The following is a 22,417-nucleotide window of genomic DNA, read 5'->3' as shown; positions in this document are numbered from 1 at the left end:
TATTAAAAGCCAACCCGGGAAGAAGCTCTTACAGCGCTTGTTGAAAACGCGCTCTCCGGCGTGGATTTGGGCAAGTCTCCAAGGGGAGGGGAAAGGCATATTCATAGTTACCTTTCTTTTCAGCTGCTGTATTTCAGCCTCAGTCACGGCATGCTTGATCTGGAGCTGCCAAAAGAGAATAACAGAGTTCAGGGCGGGGAAACCTTTTTCAGGCTGAGGGCCACATTCCCACCTGTGCAGCCTTCCGGGGGGCCACTGCGGTGGGCGGGGGCCAGAGGCAAAAGCAGAACACAGAAGCAAATGTAAATCCTGCCTCTGTTCCTTATACAGTGGAACCTCGGTTTACGAATTTTCGGTTTACGAACGCCGCGGACCCATCTGGAACGAATTAATTCACTTTCCATTACTTTCATTGGGAAAGTTCGCTTCAGTTTATGAACGCTTCAGTTTATGAACAGACTCCTGGAAACAATTACACCCATGCTTCGGGTTAAGTATGCTTCAGGTTGAGTACTCTGCGGACCCGTCCGGAACGGATTAATCCACTTTCCATTACTTTCAATGGGAAAGTTCGCTTCAGTTTATGAACGCTTCAGTTTATGAACAGACTTCCAGAACCAATTGTGTTCATAAACCAAGGTACCACTGTATTCAATTCCTTTTATCCAACAGTTGCCAGTTCATCAATTCCTGCCCATACATTTATGAAACAATATTGTATACCTCTAAAGAACAAAAGAGGTTACACCCCTACCACACTGCCTGTCTATTTTAAATCATTACTTAGTCTTTCTACTTTAATTTCCCTTTCTTATCATCTTGCATGTGTAACTTTTCTTTCCCCCCAAAATAATTTTTATTTGATTTTACAAACATGAATTTATAACCGTACTAAATACACATCTAATGATATCTAATGAGATTTCTCTGAATCTCGAGACTTCCTCTCTAGCAGACACTCTTTCTTCTTTCCACTTCTGGGCTGCCTGTGTAACTTTTCAAAACAAACAACAACAAAATCCTACTCTCCATCCTAGAGAGATCCCTATTTTCAAACTTTAATCTGGTTTTGCCCGATTCCTATTTCCCAACAACTATTGCTTTATCAATACTGGGACCCAGGTGGCACTGTGGTTAAACCACTGAGCCTAGGGCTTGCTGATCAGAAGGTCGGCGGTTCGAATCCCTGTGATGGGGTGAGCTCCCGTTGCTTGGTCCCAGCTCCTGCCAACCTAGCAGTTCGAAAGCACGTCAAAATGCAAGTAGATAAATAGGAACCGCTACAGCGGGAAGGTAAACGGCGTTTCCATGTGCTGCTCTGGTTCGCCAGAAGCGGCTTTGGCATGCTGGCCACATGACCTGGAAGCTATACGCTGGCTCCCTCGGCCAATAATGCGAGATGAGCGCGCAACCCCAGAGTCGGTCACGACTGGACCTAATGGTCAGGGGTCCCTTTACCCTTTACCTTTATTGCTTTATCAATACAAAAAACAACAACCCCCCAAAACCAATAGAAATTACACCCCCACCTATCTATTTCAGATCACTTATTATTTCTATCTTATTTTCCCCTTCTTATCTTCTTGCGTGCGCATCCTCTTTCTTCATTCATTAGTTGTTCCTCCTCACTTTTCCACTCCCTTTCAATGTCCAATTCCTAGCCTAGTGTAAATCCTCCCTTTGCACCAGTTAGCTATTTCCTACACTGGTCCCTTCTCCAGCTTCCATTCATGCAACCAAGAGGCATTGTCTGGAGTTCAAGGGCATGTTCCAGCCAGGCAAAAACCCGGAAGGGGGCTATGAAGTAGGGCTGGTGGCCTGGGGAGAGGGGGTGAGCCTTGGGGAGTCTTGAGGGCCAGGCAAAGAAGCCCGGGAGCCATTTTTGGACCCTGAGACTCAAGTTCTCCACCCCTTCCCTTGTTGAGATAGGACCTTGGAACCCGAATGGTGTTCAATGGCCTCTCGGCTGGAGAATGTGCCAACCCCCTTAGGAGTTGCTTGCTGTGCTTCCTTTTATCTTTCTCACTGGTTGATGATTATAATAAAATGATGGAGTGCATGGACGGCTCAGGACCGCAATACCTCAACGACTGCCTCTTTCCATATGAACCTACCCAGACCCTGAGATCATCTTCTGAGGCCCTCCTTCGCGTGAAGAAGGCCCTTCTTCAAGAGGTCCGGAGGGTGGCAACATGAGAACAGGGCCTTCTCTGCAGTGGCTCCCTGTCTATGGAATGCTCTCCCCAGGAAGGTTTGCCTGGTGCCTTCATTACACACCTTTAGGCGCCAGACAAAAATGTTCCTTTTTAACTAGGGCTTTGGCTGACCTGATCAATATCCTATACAATTTTAAAATGCAGCTCTTTTGGGGGGGGTGTGTGTTATTGGGCTATGGATTTTATTTTGATTTTATATGTTGTGATCTTTTTTGTGAACCGCCCAGAGAGCTCCGGGTATGGGCAGTATATAAACTCTAATAATAATAATAATAATAATAATAATAATAATAATAATAATAATAAAAAATAATGGCTGGGTGGGTAAGTGAGTGAAAAAGGACACATTAAGATCTGAGCTGGGGGTTGTGAATAGGTATGTGCACATAACCATTGGGGGGGGGGGCTAAAGGGCCATATCCGGACCTTTGCCATCTTTATTATCTCCCCCAAAGCTGCTATTATTTCCCTACCCCCCTAAACCCTTTGATTTGGCTTCAGCCAACTTTCTTCTTCTTCAGCTATGTAACTACAGCTCTGAGAATATTTTTGCAAAAAAAAAAAATTGTCCCTCCACTTTCCCCGGGAAAACCCGCTCTTTACTGCTGAATCGGAATGAACGTCCGCACAAACCCCGACTGACTTTGTTACGATTCAGCGGCTTTTCCGGGGGAAATCGGGGCGGAAGAAAAGCCTCTCGGATCCACACCTAGAAAAAGTATGGGGCAAGGGAATAAAGTGTGGACAAGCCGAAAAGCGGCAGCAGCTCTCCAGGATTTCAAGCTTACTTGGAGATGCTGGGAACTGAAACCCGGGTCCTTTTGCTTGCAAGGCAGATAGCCTGCCAGTGAGCTATGGCCCTTTTGCGTCTGTCTGTCTGTCGAAATCCAGCACAGCATGTCGGCAAGCCAGCCTTGATTCTAGGTGCCTAAATGGAAGCTTGCTGACTCACATTCCAGGGTTATCTAGAGGCCGCTACACACATTACAGAAGAAGCAGAGACATTAAAATTTAGCGCCTCCCAGGCTGCCATGTGCCCTTTCCTTTCTCTCGTCTTTAATTGCCACTTACACACTGCAGAAGATGGTGAGGGAGAGCTAGGGCTGCCTGCAGCTGCTCATCACACTTGGCCAAATATATTTATTGGGGGAGGGGGGGTTGGTTGAGGGAGGAAAGGGGTAACTTCCTCACAAGCCGCTGGGCAGAAGCAGACACATACGGAGCTGAACGTTTGCTAGCTTCCACAACAGCTACGCATAAAGCAGCCCCCAGCGAGGCGCCTGAAAGCGATTCCTCCTCCTGGCACGGATGTGGAGGGGGCTGCCGCTTTAGGAGGCTTGTGTCACACATGCAGCATCCGTGTGGCATCGCGGCTTCTGTGCATCTGAGCTAAAAGAGGAGGGGAGCAGCTCCCATCAAGCGTCGTGTTCTACATTTACTTAGAGACAAGTCGTCGGGGAACAGAGGGCTGTGTCTGCCACTAGGGGTCAGCCGAGACGTGCAGGGATATGAAAAGCACAGAGGCACCGATTTCTCGCAAACCGCACATCAAACACAAGGAGCCTCGTGGCAGTTTGGCCGTCGCCACTTCCTTCCTCTCCACGCTCATCGGCCTTGCTTCCTTCCCACCTCACCACCTGAAGGTTTTAATCGATTCCCCCCTTGCTGGGCTGTGCAACTCGGCACAACCCATTCTCTTCTTTCCAGACGTTAGGGTCCTTTTCAACACTGCGATCCTAAGGTTCTGTGATTTCAAGGGGTGCCAGAACTGCCATCAGTAGGAGCCCAACAGTGTTCCTCCTTCAGACATAGGTGGCGTACATTCCAAGCACGACTCCTCCCAAAGATCTGGGGAACTGTAGTTTACTCCCTTGTGGTGCTACAACTCCCAGCGTCCTCAACAAACTATGGTTCCCAGGATTCTTTGGGGAGAAGTCATGCGCTTTACATGCGTGAGGTGTGTGTTATTTACAGCATACCTGCCAAGTTCCTGCCAGAGAAATAAGGGATCGGCAGACCAGAAGTAGCGCCGCGACCATTTTGGAACTGGGCAGAGCAGCATCGAAAGTCGCTTCTGAGCATGCTCCGCCCAGTTCCAAAATGGCCGCCATGCCAGAAATCGCTTCTGCGCATGTCCAGAGACTCCAGACATACGCAGAAGGAGCCTCCCCCGGCCGGTAAGTAAACTGGGAAAAAACAAAAAAATCCGTTTTTCCAGCTGGGAACGGCTGGGAAAAACGGGGGTTTCCCGGGGAATACCGGAGACTTGGCAGCTATGATTTACAGGTGCATCCTTAAAAAAAAAACACCATAAAAGAGAGATATGTTTACCAAGACTGTTCCTGGGAAAGGAACTATGGCCATGTCATTGCTCCCAGATTAGAGCACTCCCATGGAGAAATTCCCACCCACTCCAAAGGTTTTGCCAAATCTCTTTGCCCCTATCACAAAAAACCCGAGTGCTGCTTTGTCCCCACTTCCTGAAACCTAGGAAAATAAACTGAATTCAATCGATCTCCTATCTCTCAAGCCACTGTGACCGCTAGGTGATCACAAAAACAAACTGTGCTTTTTAAAGTCAATTAGTAAATGTAAAGGTAAAGGGACCCCTGACCATTAGGTCCAGTCGTGACCGACTCTGGGGTTGCGCGCTCATCTCGCATTATTGGCCAAGGGAGCCGGCGTATAGCTTCCAGGTCATGTGGCCAGCATGACAAAGCCACTTCTGGCAAACCAGAGCAGCACATGGACACGGCGTTTACCTTCCTGCTGTAGCGGTTCCTATTTATCTACTTGCATTTTGACATGCTTTCGAACTGCTAGGTTGGCAGGAGCTGGGACCAAGCAACGGGAGCTCACCCCGTCACAGGGATTCGAACCGCCGACCTTCTGATCAGCAAGCCCTAGGCTCAGTGGTTTAACCACAGCGCAAAGGTTTTTAATTGTTTAGTCAGTTAAGCGGTTAAAGACTGCACCCTACTTCTCATATCTGCTTCCTGGATCCTCTTGGTTCTCTAACCTGAGCTAGGAAGCGGGATCAGCTAGCAGCTGTGGCCTGCCACTGTCTTACCTAGTTTTTGCCAATTGTGCCTCATCCCTTACAAAGTCTGTTTTTTCTGGTCTCCCACCCCTCTTGCTTCTGGAGAATGTTTATTTTTAAATCCAGACTCGGCATTTGTGCAGCCGCGGGCAATGTTAAATTTGCATGTGTTTAAAATATATTAGCAGATTCAACTGCCTTTCCCCACCACCGCCACTCCCTTCTGGGAAGCGAAGTGCGCATATGCACAAAGCCATGCGCTCAAGTGCTACTGCAGCCAGCTCCACAACTCAGCAAACGGCACCCTTCCCTGTTTGTCTGAGTCAAAGAACAAAGGTTTTCAGTTCCCTAAGCTGCAAGTAATGGGAAGCCATTGTGTGCTTAGAGACAAGGAAAGGTTCCACAGATGTTTTTATTAGTCGTGTGACACTTCCATCAGCCATAGAAGCCACTTTTAGGTCCCCAGTGAGGAATATGTGGCCTTTTGGAGTTTGTTGGACCTCACTCCTCATCATCACAGTCCTGCTGGCTGAGACTGATGGGAGCTGGGAGCCCAACAACATTTAAAAGCTTAGGTGAATTTAAAGATGATGAAGAAGCTGCATGGAACATTGTTCCCTCAGTGAGGGGGGGCGAGGACAGGACTCATGCTTGATTCAAAGAGCCTTCAAAGAAGAACCAGCATGGAATAATACCCTCCCAGTGAGAGAGGGAGGACAGGATCCATGCTGGGGCCAGAACTTAAGGGGAACCAAAATTGAGACAGGGCTGAAAAGTGGGAATGTAGTTGGATGGTATTGTGCAACAGCTAGGAAATTGGGGAGGCAGCAGGGGGCGGAGAAGGGAGAGTGGTGGATAGGTGGTGAAGGAGCGGGAGTGGGGTGAGGAGACTAATCATGGATGTTGTTGGTTTTTTTGACTGATCAAGATGGCCCAAAACTGGAATAATAATAATATTATGATAATTTTATTATTTATACCCCGCCCATCTGGCTGGGTTTCCCCAGCCACTCTGGGCGGCTTCAAACCGAATATTAAAACAGTACAGCATTAAACATTAAAAACTTCCCTAAACAGGGCCGCCTTCAGTTGTCTTCCAAAAGTAAAATAGTTACTTATTGCCTTGACATCTGCTGGGAGGGCGTTCCACAGGACGGGTGCCACTACCGAGAAGGCCCTCTGTCTGGTTCCCTGTAACCTCACTTCTCGCAATGAGGGAACCGCCAGAAGGCCCTCAGTGCTGGATCTGAGTGTCCGGGCTGAATGATGGGGGTGGAGACGCTCCTTCAGGTATACAGGACCGAGGCCGTTTAGGGCTTTAAAGGTCAGTACCAACACTTTGAATTGTGCTCAGAAACGTACTGGGAGGAATGACCTATGGAACTGGCTGATTCATCTGGGAGACCCTGAGTCCAAGGCTGAATTAGATTTAAGTGTTTAAATGTTATTATGATAAAAGAAATAACGTTTGAATGTATGGGGGGGAAAATTGGGTATAAATTTGAGGCTAAGGGGAGAAATAGAGGATAGATGGATGGGAAAATAAATTTAGATTAGATAATTCATAAGATGAATTATGGGTGGAAGATAGTCTATGCTTTTAAAAATAGAAATAGTTGTGAGATAACGAAAAAATGTGTTAGAATGATTTAAGATAATAAATGAAAATTGCTTAATTTGGAGTTAAAAATGGACCCAGTGCGAGGGGAATCGAGGAAGTCTACAATGTTAATTAAAACGTTAGAATTGATATGTTTTTCTTTTTTATGTTTTTTTGTTTTTGTTTTTGTGAATTTTTGTAATTTGTAATGTTTGAAAATCAATGAATATTATTTGGGGGAAAAAACATTTAAAAGCTTAGGGGTTCCTTATCCTTGTTGTTTAGGCCTTTACTTACCTCCTTAAATTTATGCACCAGCTTTTCCGGGTCCATCTCAACTGGAGACAGCATGTCTTCATTTTCAGCCAGCTCAAAGACCTCAATGGCCATCTCGCTGCTGGGGAACATGGGACTCATCTCCTCATCTTCGTCTGTGGCGTATTCACCCGTCTGCAAATTGCAAAACAGGCAAGCTTTTATAGCACCCTGGGACCCAGGAAGATGGAAAAACAGCAAAAGGTCTTGTGGAACCTTAAAAATCCCACATCAGCAATGCCGTTAAGCCTTGCCACTTCTGATGCCAGATTTGAGCCTATTCTTCTGATTGGACTACAGTCTATGAAAACTCGTGCCATAATGCACTACTTGAGTCTTTAAAGGTAAAGGGACCCCTGACCATTAGGTCCAGTCGTGACCGACTCTGGGGTTGCGGCGCTCATCTCGCATTATTGGCCAAGGGAGCCGGCGTACAGCTTCCAGGTCATGTGGCCAGCACGACAAAGCTGATGCCAGAAGGCCAAAGAACATAAGAACAGCCTGCTGGATCAGGCCGATGGCCCATCCACGCCAGCATCCTGCTCTGACAGTAGCCACCCAGATGCCTGTGGGGAAGCCCGGATGTGAGGCCTGAGTAGAAGATCACTCTCCCCTCCTGTAAAGGTAAAGGGACCCCTGATCATTGGGTCCAGTCGCGAATGTCTCTGGGGTTGTGCGTTTATCTCGCATTATTGGCCGAGGGAGCCGGCGTATAGCTTCCAGGTCATGTGGCCAGCATGACAAAGCCGCTTCTGGCAAACCAGAGCAGCACATGGAAACGCCGTTTTCCTTCCCGCTGTAGCGGTTCCTATTTATCTACTTGCATTTTGACGTGCTTTCGAACTGCTAGGTTGGCAGGAGCTGGGACCGAGCAACGGGAGCTCACCCCGTCGCAGGGATTCCAACCGCCGACCTTCTGATCGGCAAGCCCTAGACTCTGTGGTTTAACCCACAGCGCCACCTGCGCCCAGTTGAGTCTTTAAGGCACCACAAATATTCTTTGGTGTTTTTGCTGCAAAACAGACTTTACACAGCTATGCATCTGGAAACTTAACAGAGAGAGAGAGAGAGACGTAAAAGTGAGTGCTTTCAGTTTTCACATGGCTCGAGTAATACTTATGAAGAAATCTGGAACGAATATTTAAGCGATAAGGCAGATAGTAGTAGGGGAAGGAGAGAGAGGTGGGAATATATTGTTAAAGGGGTGGGGTCATAGGTATATATTAACATGCTTAAATCTGAAATGTCAAAGTGTGTTGTTGTGGTGGTTTTTGTTGTATGTGTTTTTTGCAGTTGTTGTTTGTGTTGAAGAAATGATTAAATAAATAGACTTTTTAAAAATGGCTTGAGTAATACCAAAAAGGGATGTGTGGAGGAAATGCACAAGCTAATTCCACCCCGGGGGACTTGCATATCTTCCCAAAGCCACTCTCTTTTCAAATGTTACCATGTAAAAACAGCAAGTGGAGCTTGCTTGTACTTCCTCTCTCCCAGCATCGAGAGAATGTCTGAAACCATACACACAAACATAGCAGGCGTATTCAATGTCCTGATACAAGAAAGCAGGCTGATTGTTCCCTTGCCCTCCAACCGTGGCCAGCCAGGGATCTCCATGTAACTTCCAACAGGTTGGTTCAAGGGAGAAACCCATTCTCTATATTGTTTGTACCTAGCAGGTATCATGCTGTTGGAAATGGAGGTTCCATTCTTAGCTCTCATGGTCAATAGCCAATGACAGACCTGCCTTCCGTTAGCATGTATTGTCAAAAGCAGAAAGCACTTCGGTTTGCTTACCCCGAGACAGTTAACCTCATGCTGACCTAGGACTTACAGCAAGCAATCTGAACTGTAATGTGCTACAGAATTTTGTGATGACTGGCAGCAGGGCCGTCTTACCCATAGGCGCTAGTGGTGCAGGGCACCCGGGCTCTCAGGGGCACCCGGCCGAGAGTCCGGGGCCCGAAAGTTGAGTCCGGGGAAGAACCTGCCCGTCGGTCAGAGCACCACGGTGGGCTCTTCTGCTGCGGGCGACTCTGTGCCGCGAGTTCAGGGGCGACCAAGCCAGCGAGACGCTGAGGCGGTTGGCCGACTCCGCCCTCCTGCGTGCCTGGGACTGGGGAACCTGGGGGGGGGTGCCGGGCAGATCTTTGCACCCCAGCGCCGCATATGCTTAGGACAGAGACTGGCAGAGATGGTTGCAAACCTTTCAGCTAGTATGACAAGCGTCATTCAGCTGGAGACAAGCATAACTCTCAGCTACCACTTTAAAAGAAACCAAAGCTTACATTTATGGATGGCACACGGGAATCTGATTATTTTTTCTTCCAAAGACTGGTTTCGGACATGGGTAGCAAGCATGACAAGAGGCCTGGGAATATGAGTGGAAGAAGGGACAAAGGGGACTTTTGGCAGTCAGCTTACAAAAAAATTGGGGAGGGGGAGAGACAGAGAGAGGGTGAGAAAGAGACGGCAGAGGGAAGTGGCTAGAAGAATAGGACAGGGATGGAAGGCTGCTCTTCCAGGCACAAGGAGCAACAGGGCAGAGGGATGGGAAGGGAGAGGCATGAAGAAGGCATGGAAGGGGAGATGAAGGAGGAGACAGCAGAGAGCTTTAAAGAAGGACTAGAAACTTAAGAAGGGCTCCAATTGTGTGCGAAAAGGTAGGCAAGGCTTGATGCTATCAATTTGTTCCGTTTCTTTACTCAGGGCCCCTCCTGACTGGCATTTTGTGGGTTTTTATTTCTCGTTTCACAACGAGATAATAGTGCATTTGTGGCAGACTTATGCTGGGCCACCCTGCTTTCTTAGTTGTCCTGCTCTGCTCCCCCAGTGCAGCCACATTGCTGCTGTTTGAAGAGGCTACAGAGCGACAGAAGTCGGGACCAAACGAAAAAAGCCCCCTCGGAACACCTGTGGTATGGAAAGTGACAGGATATGCGCCGGTCGGAAAGGAAGCTGCACGACTGTGCCAAAACCTTCTGCCAGGCACAGAGCAGTACTGAAAGTAGGACTGTGCAGGGCCGCCCCAATAACAGCGCAAACTGCCAGGAACGCACAATGAAAAGAATTTGTCCGGAGTAGGCCTCGGTTTCAGCCAAAAACGTAGCCTCTGGGAGACCATCACAAAGAGTAAGCAAGGGAACCACAACTTCCTCTGGCTCTCCTTTATGTTCAGAGCGCTGACAAGAGGAACGAGGAGGGGAATCGGGAAGCCACGTCCTTTTCGTCCTCTCCCCAACAGGCTGAGAGAAGCCCGTGCCACTTACTTCTTCGTCCTCCTCCGTGTACTGGGTATACCTCTGCTCCATCATTTCCCGCTGCCATCGTTCCTGCTCCAGCGTCTGTTGGATGAGTTGAGCCACCTCGCTCTGCTCGCCCGGCTTCTCCCTCCCAATCAGGAACCTAAGGGAAACGAAAAGAGGTGGGAGAGAGGGAATAAGAGTATGGATCTCAAAGAAGTGGGTCAACACACCAGGAGTTATGCGGTCAGGCTATATATATATACACACACATATATATGCACTGGGCTCAAAAAGACCCCAGGACAGTCAGTTTCTGAGCTGGCACGGATTTGCTTATTTTCTACAGTCAGTTCTTCGGTCACGCACAGAGGACAAGGAGGCAAGCATGAGCACCGAAGTCCCATAATCCCACTAAGTGGAAGGCCTTCTCCACCACCATTTTTGAGGGATAAAATAGCTGCGCTGTGGGGGAATCTGTGATTAGATATTTTGGCATTTTTAAACTTAAAAACAATTGCCAGCGCTCCCTGATTTTGATCGGGAGAGTGCTGCTGATGAGGGAGGGGAGGTTAAACTCTTCCTCCTCCCTGTTTTCCCTCATCTAACTCTTCCACCACCTAAGTTACAGCAGGGGAGGGAATATAGATATTGTATTGTACCTGTCTTTCTCCCACAGCAGGACTTATGGCACTTTTGGGTGTGTGGGATTTTGGTTGATTAAATCATGCTAAAGGGTTAAAAAACCCTCCAACCATAGCCACTGATTCACTAACAATTGGGAGTCCCACTGCCACAGTCCTCTAGACCAGGGGTCCGCAAACTTTTTCAGCAGGGGGCCGGTCCACTGTCCCTCAGACCTTGTGCAGACCTTAATTTCTTTTTTTGGGGGGGGGGGAATGAACAAATTCCTATGCCCCACAAATAACCCAGAGATGCATTTTAAATAAAAGCACACATTCTACTCATGTAAAAAAAAAAAAAACACCAGGCAGGCCCCATAAATAACCCAGAGATGCATTTTAAATAAAAGGACACATTCTACTCATGTAAAAACACACTGATTCCCGGACCGTCAGCGGGCCAGATTTAGAAGGCGATTGGGCCGGATCCAGCCCCCGGGCCTTAGTTTGCCTACCCATGCTAGTCTAGACAGATCTTCTGCTTTGGGTTTTTTTTTAAAATTAAGAGCAGTATAGAAAATAAACAAATCTTTCTTATTGTATCTATTGGGACCGCCAATCATAGCTGCCAAGTCTCCCACTTAAAAATGCGGGATCAGCAGCGGTGCGGCACCGGAAGTCGCTTCTACGCATGTCCGGACATGCCTATAAGCGACTTCCGGTGCCGCGCTACCCATGTCTGGGCACTGGAAATCGGGCGGCGCCAGCACCCAAAATGGAGTCTCTGGCAGGTAGGAAATCCGTGGGGTTTCCGGGATTTTTTTCCATTTAGGAGAACAGCAGGAAACGGATTAAAATCCGGGGGTTTCCTGCAAAAAACGGGAGACTTGGCAGCTATGTCCCGAATATTTGACAAGTTGCTACCCATTGTTTTTAGGCTGGGGGGGAGGAGAGTTGTTGCAATCAACTAATCAAGGAGGCTGTGGTTCTATGTCCCATGGATCCAGAAAGCCATACAGATTTCAGGGGCCTAGTCTTAGCCTGGGGCCCGCCACAGCCCGTGTCTGCAAGCGATGCTCAATGACAAGGCTCAGAAACTGGTTGTGATGTGAAAAGTATAAAGACGAGTGCCCCTGAGCATGCGCAGAGTACGTTTCTTTCCCAAATGGGCAGCTACTACATCCAGTTGCCCACTCCCAAATGGGATCAGGGCTAGGGCTTCTAGTTGAGGGGAAGTGACTTCCTGACACAACTCGCATTCCACCGGAATGCCCTGGGGGGGGGGGAGGACATTCTATTCAACATCAGTGAGAACGTCTTATTTTCTGGAAGGTTTGCTAACTCTTGTTTCCCGAAAGTGACATTTAGGGGCGGTTTTTGTGTTTGTGCATCCTGAGTTCACGCGGCACAGTGTCAAGGGGTGTGCGCGTGTGGGGTGTGTGTGTGTGTTTTTTTAGCAGTGATTTTTTAAAAAGGGGCCGGAGCACCAGTTAAATGGATTACCAAAACCTTTAACTGGTTAACAGGGCCTTTCTATCTGGAAAGGCAGAATGGTGCCTGTGGAGTATGGAGGAAACTAGTTGCCTAGCAACACATTCTCGTAGTTGAGGTTCCCGTCGCTTGGGAACCGATCAGCACTCGAGTCTCGGAGGAATGGGTTAGGTTCTAGGTGTGACCCCCCCCATCCATATACTGCCCTGCCCTTTTTGTTGAAGGAACCAGGGAGTGCCCATATGTTCCTGTGTGTGTGTGTGTGTGTGTGTGTGTGTGTGTGTGTGTGTGTGTGTGACACAGAGCAAGTGTGAGAGAGGTTTTCATTCTTTCAAAAACCACCGACTCAAGGATCCTGGGATGGGGCCAAGCCTCTCATTCTTAATGCTGCCAGGAAAAGTCAGGCCAAATGCCTCTGGTGAGATTTAAAAGAGAGAGAAAAAAATGGGGGGGGGGCACAGAGGCAGCCATATAGATGAAAGGACGAAAACAGAAGAACCGCAGCTGACAGGATAATTCAACAGCCCACAGCCCTATGGTCTCCCTCCCTCACACATATACACATTTCAATTGAACCAAACCCTTGTTTCGTTTCGTAGGAAATAATAAAACAGGCATGACATTGGACACTTTCCCGTGGTGCATCGGGGCGCATTCTGGGGCCCCATGGGCACTGCTCCCCACTTTAAAATGGAACCGAATGCAGACTGGGCAATGCTGCCAACAACTGCCTACTTCCTAGGAAGCCAAAGGCCTATTCGCAGACTCCCTTCCGGTTGCAGTTCTCTGGGCCCTGCTGGGCAAGAGCAGTGGAAATAGAGATATACGAATAACTGGGTGGGATGAAAAACAGGCCAAGCAAGGAGGGTTAGTGGGTCCCTTTCGTTGCTGTGCTAACGCAGTGCTAACCTCGCTTTCTTTTCTCTCCCCCCCCCCCTTTTCCTCGCTTGATGGCAGGGTTAGAATTTGGGGGTTTCGACGGCGAAACGCCGAGTTGGTGGCGAGTGTGAGGGGCAGCAGTAGAGAAGTTAAAAAAAAAACCTGCCAATCTCACGTCATGGGATCCCATGTCGAGGTTTACTGCAAAAGAACGGTGTGCTAGTTCATGCGATTAACCCAAAGGGTTAATCCATTGCGGACACGGAGCAATGGATTCAAACTACAAGAAAGAAGATTCCACCTAAACATAAGGAAGAACTTCCTGACAGTAAGAGCTGTTCGGCAGTGGAATTTGCTGCCAAGAAGTGTGGTGGAGTCTCCTTCTTTGGAGGTCTTTAAGCAGAGGCTTGACAGCCATATGTCAAGAATGCGTTGATGGTGTTTCCTGCTTGGCAGGGGGTTGGACTGGATGGCCCTTGTGGTCTCTTCCAGCTCTATGATTCTATGATTCAAAGGGGCTAGCTTTACGTGATGTATGGATGCAGGGTCGCGATCTGCTGGTCCCAATCCAGCCAGACTTTATAGGCTAAATTTAAAACCCTGTATTACAATATTGGCTTGTTGGGGGGGGGAGGGTAACAAACTAGGATCGTGGGTTCGCACCAGCCCTCTTTGCGCGAAGGGAGAAGTGAAGTTGAAGCCAATGGCCTGCGTGCTTTTTCAGTGAAGTCAGAAATCCCATACCCTCCAACATTTTCCCGGGGGAAATAGAGACTTCCTATTCCGTAACCTCCAACATTTCTCTGATGAAAATAGAGATGTCCTCTTCAACATTTCTCTGATGAAAATAGGGATGTCCTAAGGAAAAGCGGGACATTCTGGGATCAGATCAGAAACTGGGGCGGCTTCTGTAAATCTGGGACTGTCCCTGGAAAATAGTGACACTTGGAGGGTCCGAAATCCTCACTCACTGTGTTGCGATGTGCAAATCTAGCCAGTACGTGTCCTCTTAAAACACAAGAGTTTATAAAGATCAAGTGATTCAGAGTCTCGGTGCCCCCTGGCTCTTCAAATAACGCTATAAAATTGGCAGAACACAAGGCAGCATTTAACTTTCTGTTGAGGTTGGGGGAGATTTGCCAGAGAGGCAGGAAAAAGGAGATACGAATTGGGCACTCAGACCTGGAAGGAACAGCGAAAGGGAGGAGCGCCCACTTGACCAGGAAATGAAATGAGGAGTGTTGAACCAGAACTTTCAAGAGGTTGAGATGCAGATTTGAAACCTGCCGCCTATCAGAACTGAAGTAGGCTTTTTACATGCAGGTACAAGTACGCACTGAGAATATGCTTTGGAAAATTCATCTAAAAGGAATCTACCTTCAAAAGACAGCATGATAAGCAGAAATTCCAAAGGTTCTGGCTGTCTCCCACCATATAGCCATTATGGGGGAAAGCCAAACCAGTTGAACTTCTGTGCATCACAGACTTAAAGACACAGCTGCCCCTGCCTCTTCCTCTGTTTTTATCCCTGCGTAGCTTGTTCTCTGCTTGCAAAATGCCACAGCAACAAAAGGAAGCCTTCAAGCTACATTTTAGTGCCTTAAAAACAACAACGAGGACAACAGCAGCTAACTGACAGGTAGCAATTTAACAGGAAAAGCCTCCCTCTGTTGCACTTGTGTCTGGAAGAAGGCATTTAGAAACTCAGAAAGAGAAAAGGAGAAAAAGAAAAGATGTGAACTCTGCCGGGGGGGGGGGGATGTCATCATCATCTAGGTTCTTTTATATTTATACTTTTTGGCATGATTAGCTGAAAGCACTTCAATGAAAGGGAGCTTCTAACCTTGCCTGCTTTATTTGGTTTTTTAAATCCATTCCTGTGCATTTCTGTTGCTGTTGCTTGGCACACAGAGTAGTCTACCAACTTCAATTGGGAGCAATAAATATCTCCAAAGGACCATTAAGAAGGTAGCCCCTTGATGTAATGAACTCACCAAGGCTATATCTGCCCAACTCGACATAAATAAGCAGATAGGGTTGCCAGACTCAATAGTGGACAGGACTCCTGTGCCTTTAATTGCCCTGCTCTCTTTTGAGTCTGGAAACCTTAAAGAGAAACCAGCAGACCCTTTGCTTGGAAATTAAACAAAGGGTCTGCTGGTTTCTCTTTAAGGTGTCCAGACTTAAAAGAGAGCAGGGCAATTAAAGGCACAGAAGTCCCTGTCCACTATTGAGTCTGGCAACCCTATAAGCAGAAGAAGCAGTTCCACGGCTGCTAGGAAAACCTTTCAGCTGCCATCTCACACCCACAACCATTTCACAGCAAACAAAATGACTGCTCCGAGAACATTTTCCCACGATGCATCAGGGAGCTCTCTCTGAGGCAATACTTCCGATCTTCTCTATATTTGTCCCCCCTCCCCCCGACAGACAAACAAAACAAATTCCCATCACAAAACTGGGGTGCACACCGTTCCCCTACCGGACTCTACCCTTGGTATTCCTCAGCACGGAGGCAGCAAAGCTTTGGGTCACACCCACCAGGCTGGTGCCATCCACCTCGACGATAAGGTCGTTTACCTGGATCCTGAGGAAGAAAAGGATGGAGACAGTTAGAAGGGGACTGACCATTCAGTTGCAATATATATGTGTGCAAAGCCAAAGAAGAGGCCTTCTGCATTCTTTAACTATCGGAAAGCACACCTGTGCCAAACTTGCATATAGAGCGGTACCTCGGTTCTCGAACGCAATCCGTTCCGGAAGACCGTTCGGGTTGCAAAACGTTCGGAAACCGAGGCTCAAAGGGCTGTCTGCAAATTCGATTGAGAAAATTGAAAAAACACGCAGCGGAAGCCGTTCGGCTCCCGAGTCGCGTTCGAAAATGGAAGCATTTACATCCGGGTTTTCGGCGAAATGTTAGTCAACGGAGACGTTCGAAAACCGAGGTACCACTGTATTTTTAAAACCCAGTGAGCATCGTGGAAGTTGGCCACATTCTCATTTGTGGAGAAAATGGAAGACGTGTTGTTGTTTTTTAAAAAAACTCCATCTGCAATACTCTGGTTATTTTTAATCAATCAGTTCTTTAACACTTCCCTGTATATAAAGAGCTCTTACTTAGTTGCCAGTAGGTTAGAATGCAACAGAGTGACATGACTTGCCCAAGGTAATATTTGGTCTTCTCTGTTCAAAACCAACATTTTTAAAACTATAACACACACACACACACACACACACACACACACACACACACACACACCAATCCCCATACACAGCTCTCTCTCTCTCTCTCTATGTGACTTTAAGGCACTGAGAAAGGACATTTCTCTCGTTCTTTGCATTCATGCCACTACAGCTCACAATGCGAAGTCAGAATTGCCACCACCAGGCCACTCTTGTTAGGGGGGGTGGTGGTGGTCCTGGATGAGCCTGCATAGGCCTCAACAAATAATTTCCATGGTGAAACAGAAACACTACTTTCCCCCAAGATTAAACGGAGAAGGAAAAAAACCAGCAGATGAGCAGGTAGAAAAGAAAGCCCAGGCAGGTCAGTTTTAAAAGAGAGCACCTCCATTATTTCTGTATGATGTAGAGTTACTATTTATACTAATGACCTATATGTTTTGTTCTTGTTTTTATATTTTATATATATGCCAATAAAGGTGTTGAATTGAATTGAATTGAAAAGAGAGCAGGTGGCGTCCACACATTGTTTGACCAGAGGTTAAAAAAAAAAAAAAGCAATAACAACAACATCTTGAGCATGCAAGAGATCCTTTGCCAGATGCGACTTGGTGAGCGGTTTCTGTAATCTTACCAAGTGTTCTCCCATGAATACCCCTGTTTATATTTCACTGGTGCCCCTGGAACTGGGCAGGCAGCCATGTTTGTTGCTATGGCAGCGAGCGGCAGCCCTGCTGGCATTTAGCACCAGACTTGCTTCTCCTCTTCCCCCCCCCCAACCACCCCTTCATTCCCCCCCCACCCCCATTTCAATTCTGTGAGAAAACGCACAGGGAGCATTAAGGCGTTCAGTTGCAGCAAAGAGACAGTGGTTGCTTCTTGATTTAAATTGGTGGCCTGGGATGGGTACGGGCTGGTTAAGGATTCTATTGTAGCATTCTGTGTTGTATATATTTATTTCAGCTTCTGTCCCTTGACAAAACTTCACGATGGGGAACGGCACATTAAAAACGCTCAAATACTGCTTAAAAACCTGGAGCGAGCAATCAATGAAAAGCCTGCCAGCCCTGAAGCATTTCAACCTCAGCCCCTAAAAGCCCGTTCCAATTAGGTTAACCGAATATAGCAGGAGCAGGATGGGGCCACTGGTCCCATCACCTCCTGGCAAATAGAAGGGGAAGAAATGGAGGCAGTGAGAGATTTTACTTTCTTGGGCTCCTTGATCACTGCAGATGGTGACAGCAGTCACGAAATTAAAAGACACCTGCTTCTTGGGAGAAAAGCAATGGCAAACCTAGACAGCATCTTAAAAAGCAGAGACATCACCTTGCCGACAAAGGTCCGTATAGTTAAAGCTATGGTTTTCCCAGTAGTGATGTATGGAAGTGAGAGCTGGACCATAAAGAAGGCTGATCGCCGAAGAATTGATGCTTTTGAATTATGGTGCTGGAGGAGACTCTTGAGAGTCCCATGGACTGCAAGAAGATCAAACCTATCCATTCTGAAGGAAATCAGCCCTGAGTGCTCCCTGGAAGGACAGATCGTGAAGCTGAGGCTCCAATACTTTGGCCACCTCATGAGAAGAGAAGAATCCTTGGAAAAGACCCTGATGTTGGGAAAGATTGAGGGCACTAGGAGAAGGGGACAACAGAGGACAAGATGGTTGGACAGTGTTCTTGAGGCTACGAACATGAGTTTGACCAAACTGCGGGAGGCAGTGGAAGACAGGAGTGCCTGGCGTGCTCTGGTCCATGGGGTCACGAAGAGTCGGACACGACTAAATGACTAAACAACAACAACAAAGCAGGAGTAGGGAACCTCCAGCTCAAATTTGGCCCATGGAGCTGTTTTCCCCAAACCGTGCCCTCCTGACCCATATAAACATAGCACTGCAGATCTGGGACCACGGCGGTCATCTAGTCCAACCTCTTTCAATGCGGGAATCTTTTGCCCAACGTGGGGCTCTAACTCATGACCCCGAGATTTAGAGTCTCGTGCCATATGTGATGTCAGGATGGACTGTGCAACCAAGTTGCAAACTTGGATCGTGTAGCGAATTGCTGCAGAAAGCAGGTTTGAAATCGCTGCCAGAGGGGATGGTATTTCAAGCCTGCCGGATGGGGCTGCGTGTTCGAGTTCCCCATGCGGATTGCACTTGCCGGGCCAAGGACACGAGAAGATGAGCCACCACTGGGCCAGACCAAAGTCCCATCTAGCCCAGCATCCTGTTCTCAGAGTGGCCAACCAGATGTCTGTGGGGAAGCCTGCGCGAGCCAGGACACAAGCGCAACAGCGCTCTTCTCTCTGCAGGATAGAATTGAGAGAGATCCGGAGGATCGATTCGCCAGTGAAAAGGCCTGACCACCCCTTAAAAGAATCTGAGAGCAGACGACTGAAACATTTTGCAGGAGGAGGGAATCATTTGTTTGTCATATACTGGAGCGAGCACTACAGAAAGACATGCCAGCATGCTCCGCCTGCTTTGCGACTGCACTGGGACCTGACAGGGTCCGCTTTGTTTTGAATTTTGCTTAATCAGCCCTGCATTTAAGCCAATAGCCACAGGTGACAAGAAATCACACGCAGGCAAGTGAGGAGGCTGGTCGAGAATAGATGAAGTGCCCTGTCCCAGGCACTTTGTTGTTTTCTGCTGCTCCAGAGAAGCGGACACGGAGCAATGGATTCAAGCTACAAGAAAGAAGATTCCACCTAAACATTAGGAAGGACTTCCTGACAGTAAGAGCTGTTCGGCAGTGGAATTTGCTGCCAAGGAGTGTGGTGGAGTCTCCTTCTTTGGAGGTCTTTAAGCGGAGGCTTGACAGCCATCTGTCAGGAATGCTTTGATGGTGTTTCCTGCTTGGCAGGGGGTTGGACTGGATGGCCCTTGGGGTCTCTTCCAACTCTATGATTCTATGATTCTATTATTCTAGGCTGTCAGAGGAGAGAAGTCCTTCCTCTGAGCCCTGCGGAGAAATACAGTGTGCCACTGATGGAAGGCCCTGCTCATCTCTGCCCCTTTTGCACCTCTGATTGCCCTTTGCCCCTTCATCACAATTCCTCGTTCTCGTGGTCCCTCGGGTTATTGGTTTTTTAGTTGGTTTATGAAAACAAGCCAAGTGGAGGAGGGGATGGGGGCAGAGGAGGGCGAAAGGCATGAAGGAAATATCCAAAATGATTTGAGGAACCTTTTCTCGCGCAGTTCTAGAACTCAAGGTCACCCAATCCCATCCCTTGGCAGCGGGTCCTGAGCTCAGAACAGGAAGAAGTTCTTCACATAGCTAAGCCTGCGGACCTCTCTGCTACAAGGTGCACAATCAGGGGCGTTACAAGGGGGGGCGATAGGGGCGGTCTGCCCCAGGTCCCACTCGGAGGGGGGGTGTCAGTCGGAGCCCCATCCTGCGACTCCCAAGCTGAGCCTCCAGCCTCCCGGTAAAAAGCCCGCTCGGTGTGGCGCACCGAGTCGGGGTGTGTGCAATCCCCCTCTATGTAGCACGCATGCACAGTGTGATGCTGCACATGCATGCTACGTAGAGGGGATCGCGCCCCCCGTGCCTCCAAAACCACGCCTCCAGCTCCAGCCTGGAGGCTGGAGGCACGGTTTTGAAGTTGGGGGGAGGTGCGCGATCCCCCTCTATGTAGTGCGCATGCACAGCTTCGTTATGGAGCGACGCATGCACCATTACGTAGTGACACATGCGCACTATGAAAGACGCCCCGCCCCCCGGTGCACGGCCCTGGGTGACACAGCGGCTTCCTCCGCCACTGTGCACAATGACTAGCTACTAGATGCGTTCTAGTGGCGAACAACAGATATCACAGGGAAACGGGCCCCTTGTGTTCAGTAATGGTGTTATGCCTCTGATTAACAGCTGATGGGTATAAACAGCGGAAATTGGATGACCTTCTCATTGCTTGATGGAGACCTGGAGCATATGACAGGCTCCCTTTGGAAGTGTTGGGCTGATCTAGAAAGGCAGCAATAATTTACAATGCTCCTTGTTTATTTCAGAGCTGAGGTGATTTTAATCTGCTTTAATATTTTAACTTTTGTATGTTTTAAAAGTACAGTCATGATTTTTTTCTTGATTTTATTGTTAACCGCTTTGAGGTTCTTTACAACCAAGCAGTGCATAAATTTTATGAAATGAATGAATAAAATGAAAATAAATAAATATCCACGTAACTACCTTTCTATAATATCAAATCTTACACCTTGTGATTACTCAAACATGGAACACATCACAAATGCCATAACTCATTATCTCATTGCTGTCAACCCATGGGATTCTTTATTCCTTCTACAAGGCCACAGTCTTCAAGGTTTTAATTGCTCTTTTCATACTACAGATCTTCCAGCGGTGATTTCAGCTCAAACTATTTTGCGCAGAGAGTGAATCCTGCAATGGCAGGTGTAATCCCAGCAATTAAAAAATAGCACAGTAAGGTGTGTACAATTTAACTTCCTCTAATATGACAATGTTTTCAGGGTTCAAAGCTAGACCAAAGCAGGTTGCACTGCTCAGGAGGTGCTACCGATTAATCAGAAACATGCCTTTTCAATTTTCACTGGGTAAACAAAATTATAAATCATAGGACATGATCCAACTGTTATTTCAATAAGTGTTCCCCTAGTTGTGACAATACCGTATTGAGATCAAGAATATCTGCTACGTTGTGGCCACGTATAACAAAGCCACCGAAACCCATTCTTCTTTCCAAAGCACTTTTGGAAGGGGGAAATTAAAAATGAAGGCAGGGGGTGCAGTTTAAGAGAAAAGCAATGGGCAGGTGAAGGGTTATGGATTGCCCATTCCTCGCGCCCTCCTTCCTCTGATGCACACCACACCTTCCAGAAAACTGTCAACAATGGATAAGATGCTACTGCAACAGAGCATGCTTTCTGCCACCTTAAAAATTTGCTCAGGGGGAAAAGGTTGGCTCTTCATTGCAGAACAGTACGAGAATTGTTGCTTCGCCATATCATTGTTTTATGATATTATTTGGGTCTGTTATGAAACCGGGAAAGCAGTTGGTTAAATAACCCTGCCTTCCACAAAAACATTCCATCTCTTTTATTTATTTCTTATTGAAACAAACATGCAGCCCTCAACACATTTATAAGGGAATGAAGTCAGTAACTCAGTAAACTCCCCTTCAACTCGGAGCTGAGGATCACGATGAAAGACTCTGAGAGCCTGGCCGCAAACTAACACTCGCTGCGTGAGAGCATCGCCGCCATGTGAAATTTTTTGCCTGCTGAGAATTCTGTTTGCTCTCCCATGAACGAGCCAAGGAAGTTGGAGGGAACAGGAAAACCACATTCATATACACACGCACACAAGATGGTGAAGGAAGAGACTCGTGTCACATCAAAACAACATACATTTAAAGCATGTTGCTTTCCCCAAAGAATCCTAGGAATGGGAGAGCTGGGAATTGTAGCTTGGCAAAGGGCCAAACTACAGTTCCCAGTATTCTTGGCAGGGGGGCGACAAAAATGTGCTTTAAAGGTGCTTCATATGTACAATGTGGGTGCGGCTTCTGGAAGCCTTTCCTCTCTGTTCTTCCTCTCTCCTTAGCAGATTGTTGTCCCTACTGCGTCCGTTCCCAGTTCCTAAGGAAAGTTAGGAATTTTCTGAGCAGAGGGCTAAAGAACGGATGGAGATACGGTGTTTCCGTGCGCTGCTCTGGTTCACCAGAAGCGGCTTAGTCATGCTGGCCACATGACCTGGAAGCTGTACGCTGGCCAATAACATGAGATGAGCGCCACAACCCCAGAGTCGGTCACGGCTGGACCTAATGGTCAGCGGTCCCTTTACCTTTACCTGTCG

General features: G+C 47.7%; 1 protein-coding gene across 2 annotated transcripts in view; it reads right to left on the bottom strand.

Moving 5' to 3' along the window:
- The window catches only part of PPP1R9B (protein phosphatase 1 regulatory subunit 9B), a 77,343-nt gene that overhangs the window by 9,660 nt on the left and 45,266 nt on the right, over positions 1 to 22,417 (bottom strand). For both annotated transcript variants that reach the window (XM_035134345.2, XM_035134348.2), the window contains 4 exons: positions 15,886 to 15,990; positions 10,438 to 10,573; positions 7,154 to 7,306; positions 112 to 165 (listed from right to left, as the gene is read on the bottom strand). In XM_035134345.2, coding sequence (XP_034990236.2) covers positions 112 to 165; positions 7,154 to 7,306; positions 10,438 to 10,573; positions 15,886 to 15,990 — 448 coding nt within the window. The remainder of the gene's footprint in view (positions 1 to 111; positions 166 to 7,153; positions 7,307 to 10,437; positions 10,574 to 15,885; positions 15,991 to 22,417) is intronic.

This window comes from Zootoca vivipara, chromosome 13, assembly GCF_963506605.1.
Source record: "Zootoca vivipara chromosome 13, rZooViv1.1, whole genome shotgun sequence".
NCBI lineage: Eukaryota > Metazoa > Chordata > Lepidosauria > Squamata > Lacertidae > Zootoca > Zootoca vivipara.
The sequence above is the reverse complement of the archived record's forward strand: the minus strand, read 5'-3'. Positions and strand labels throughout refer to the sequence as shown.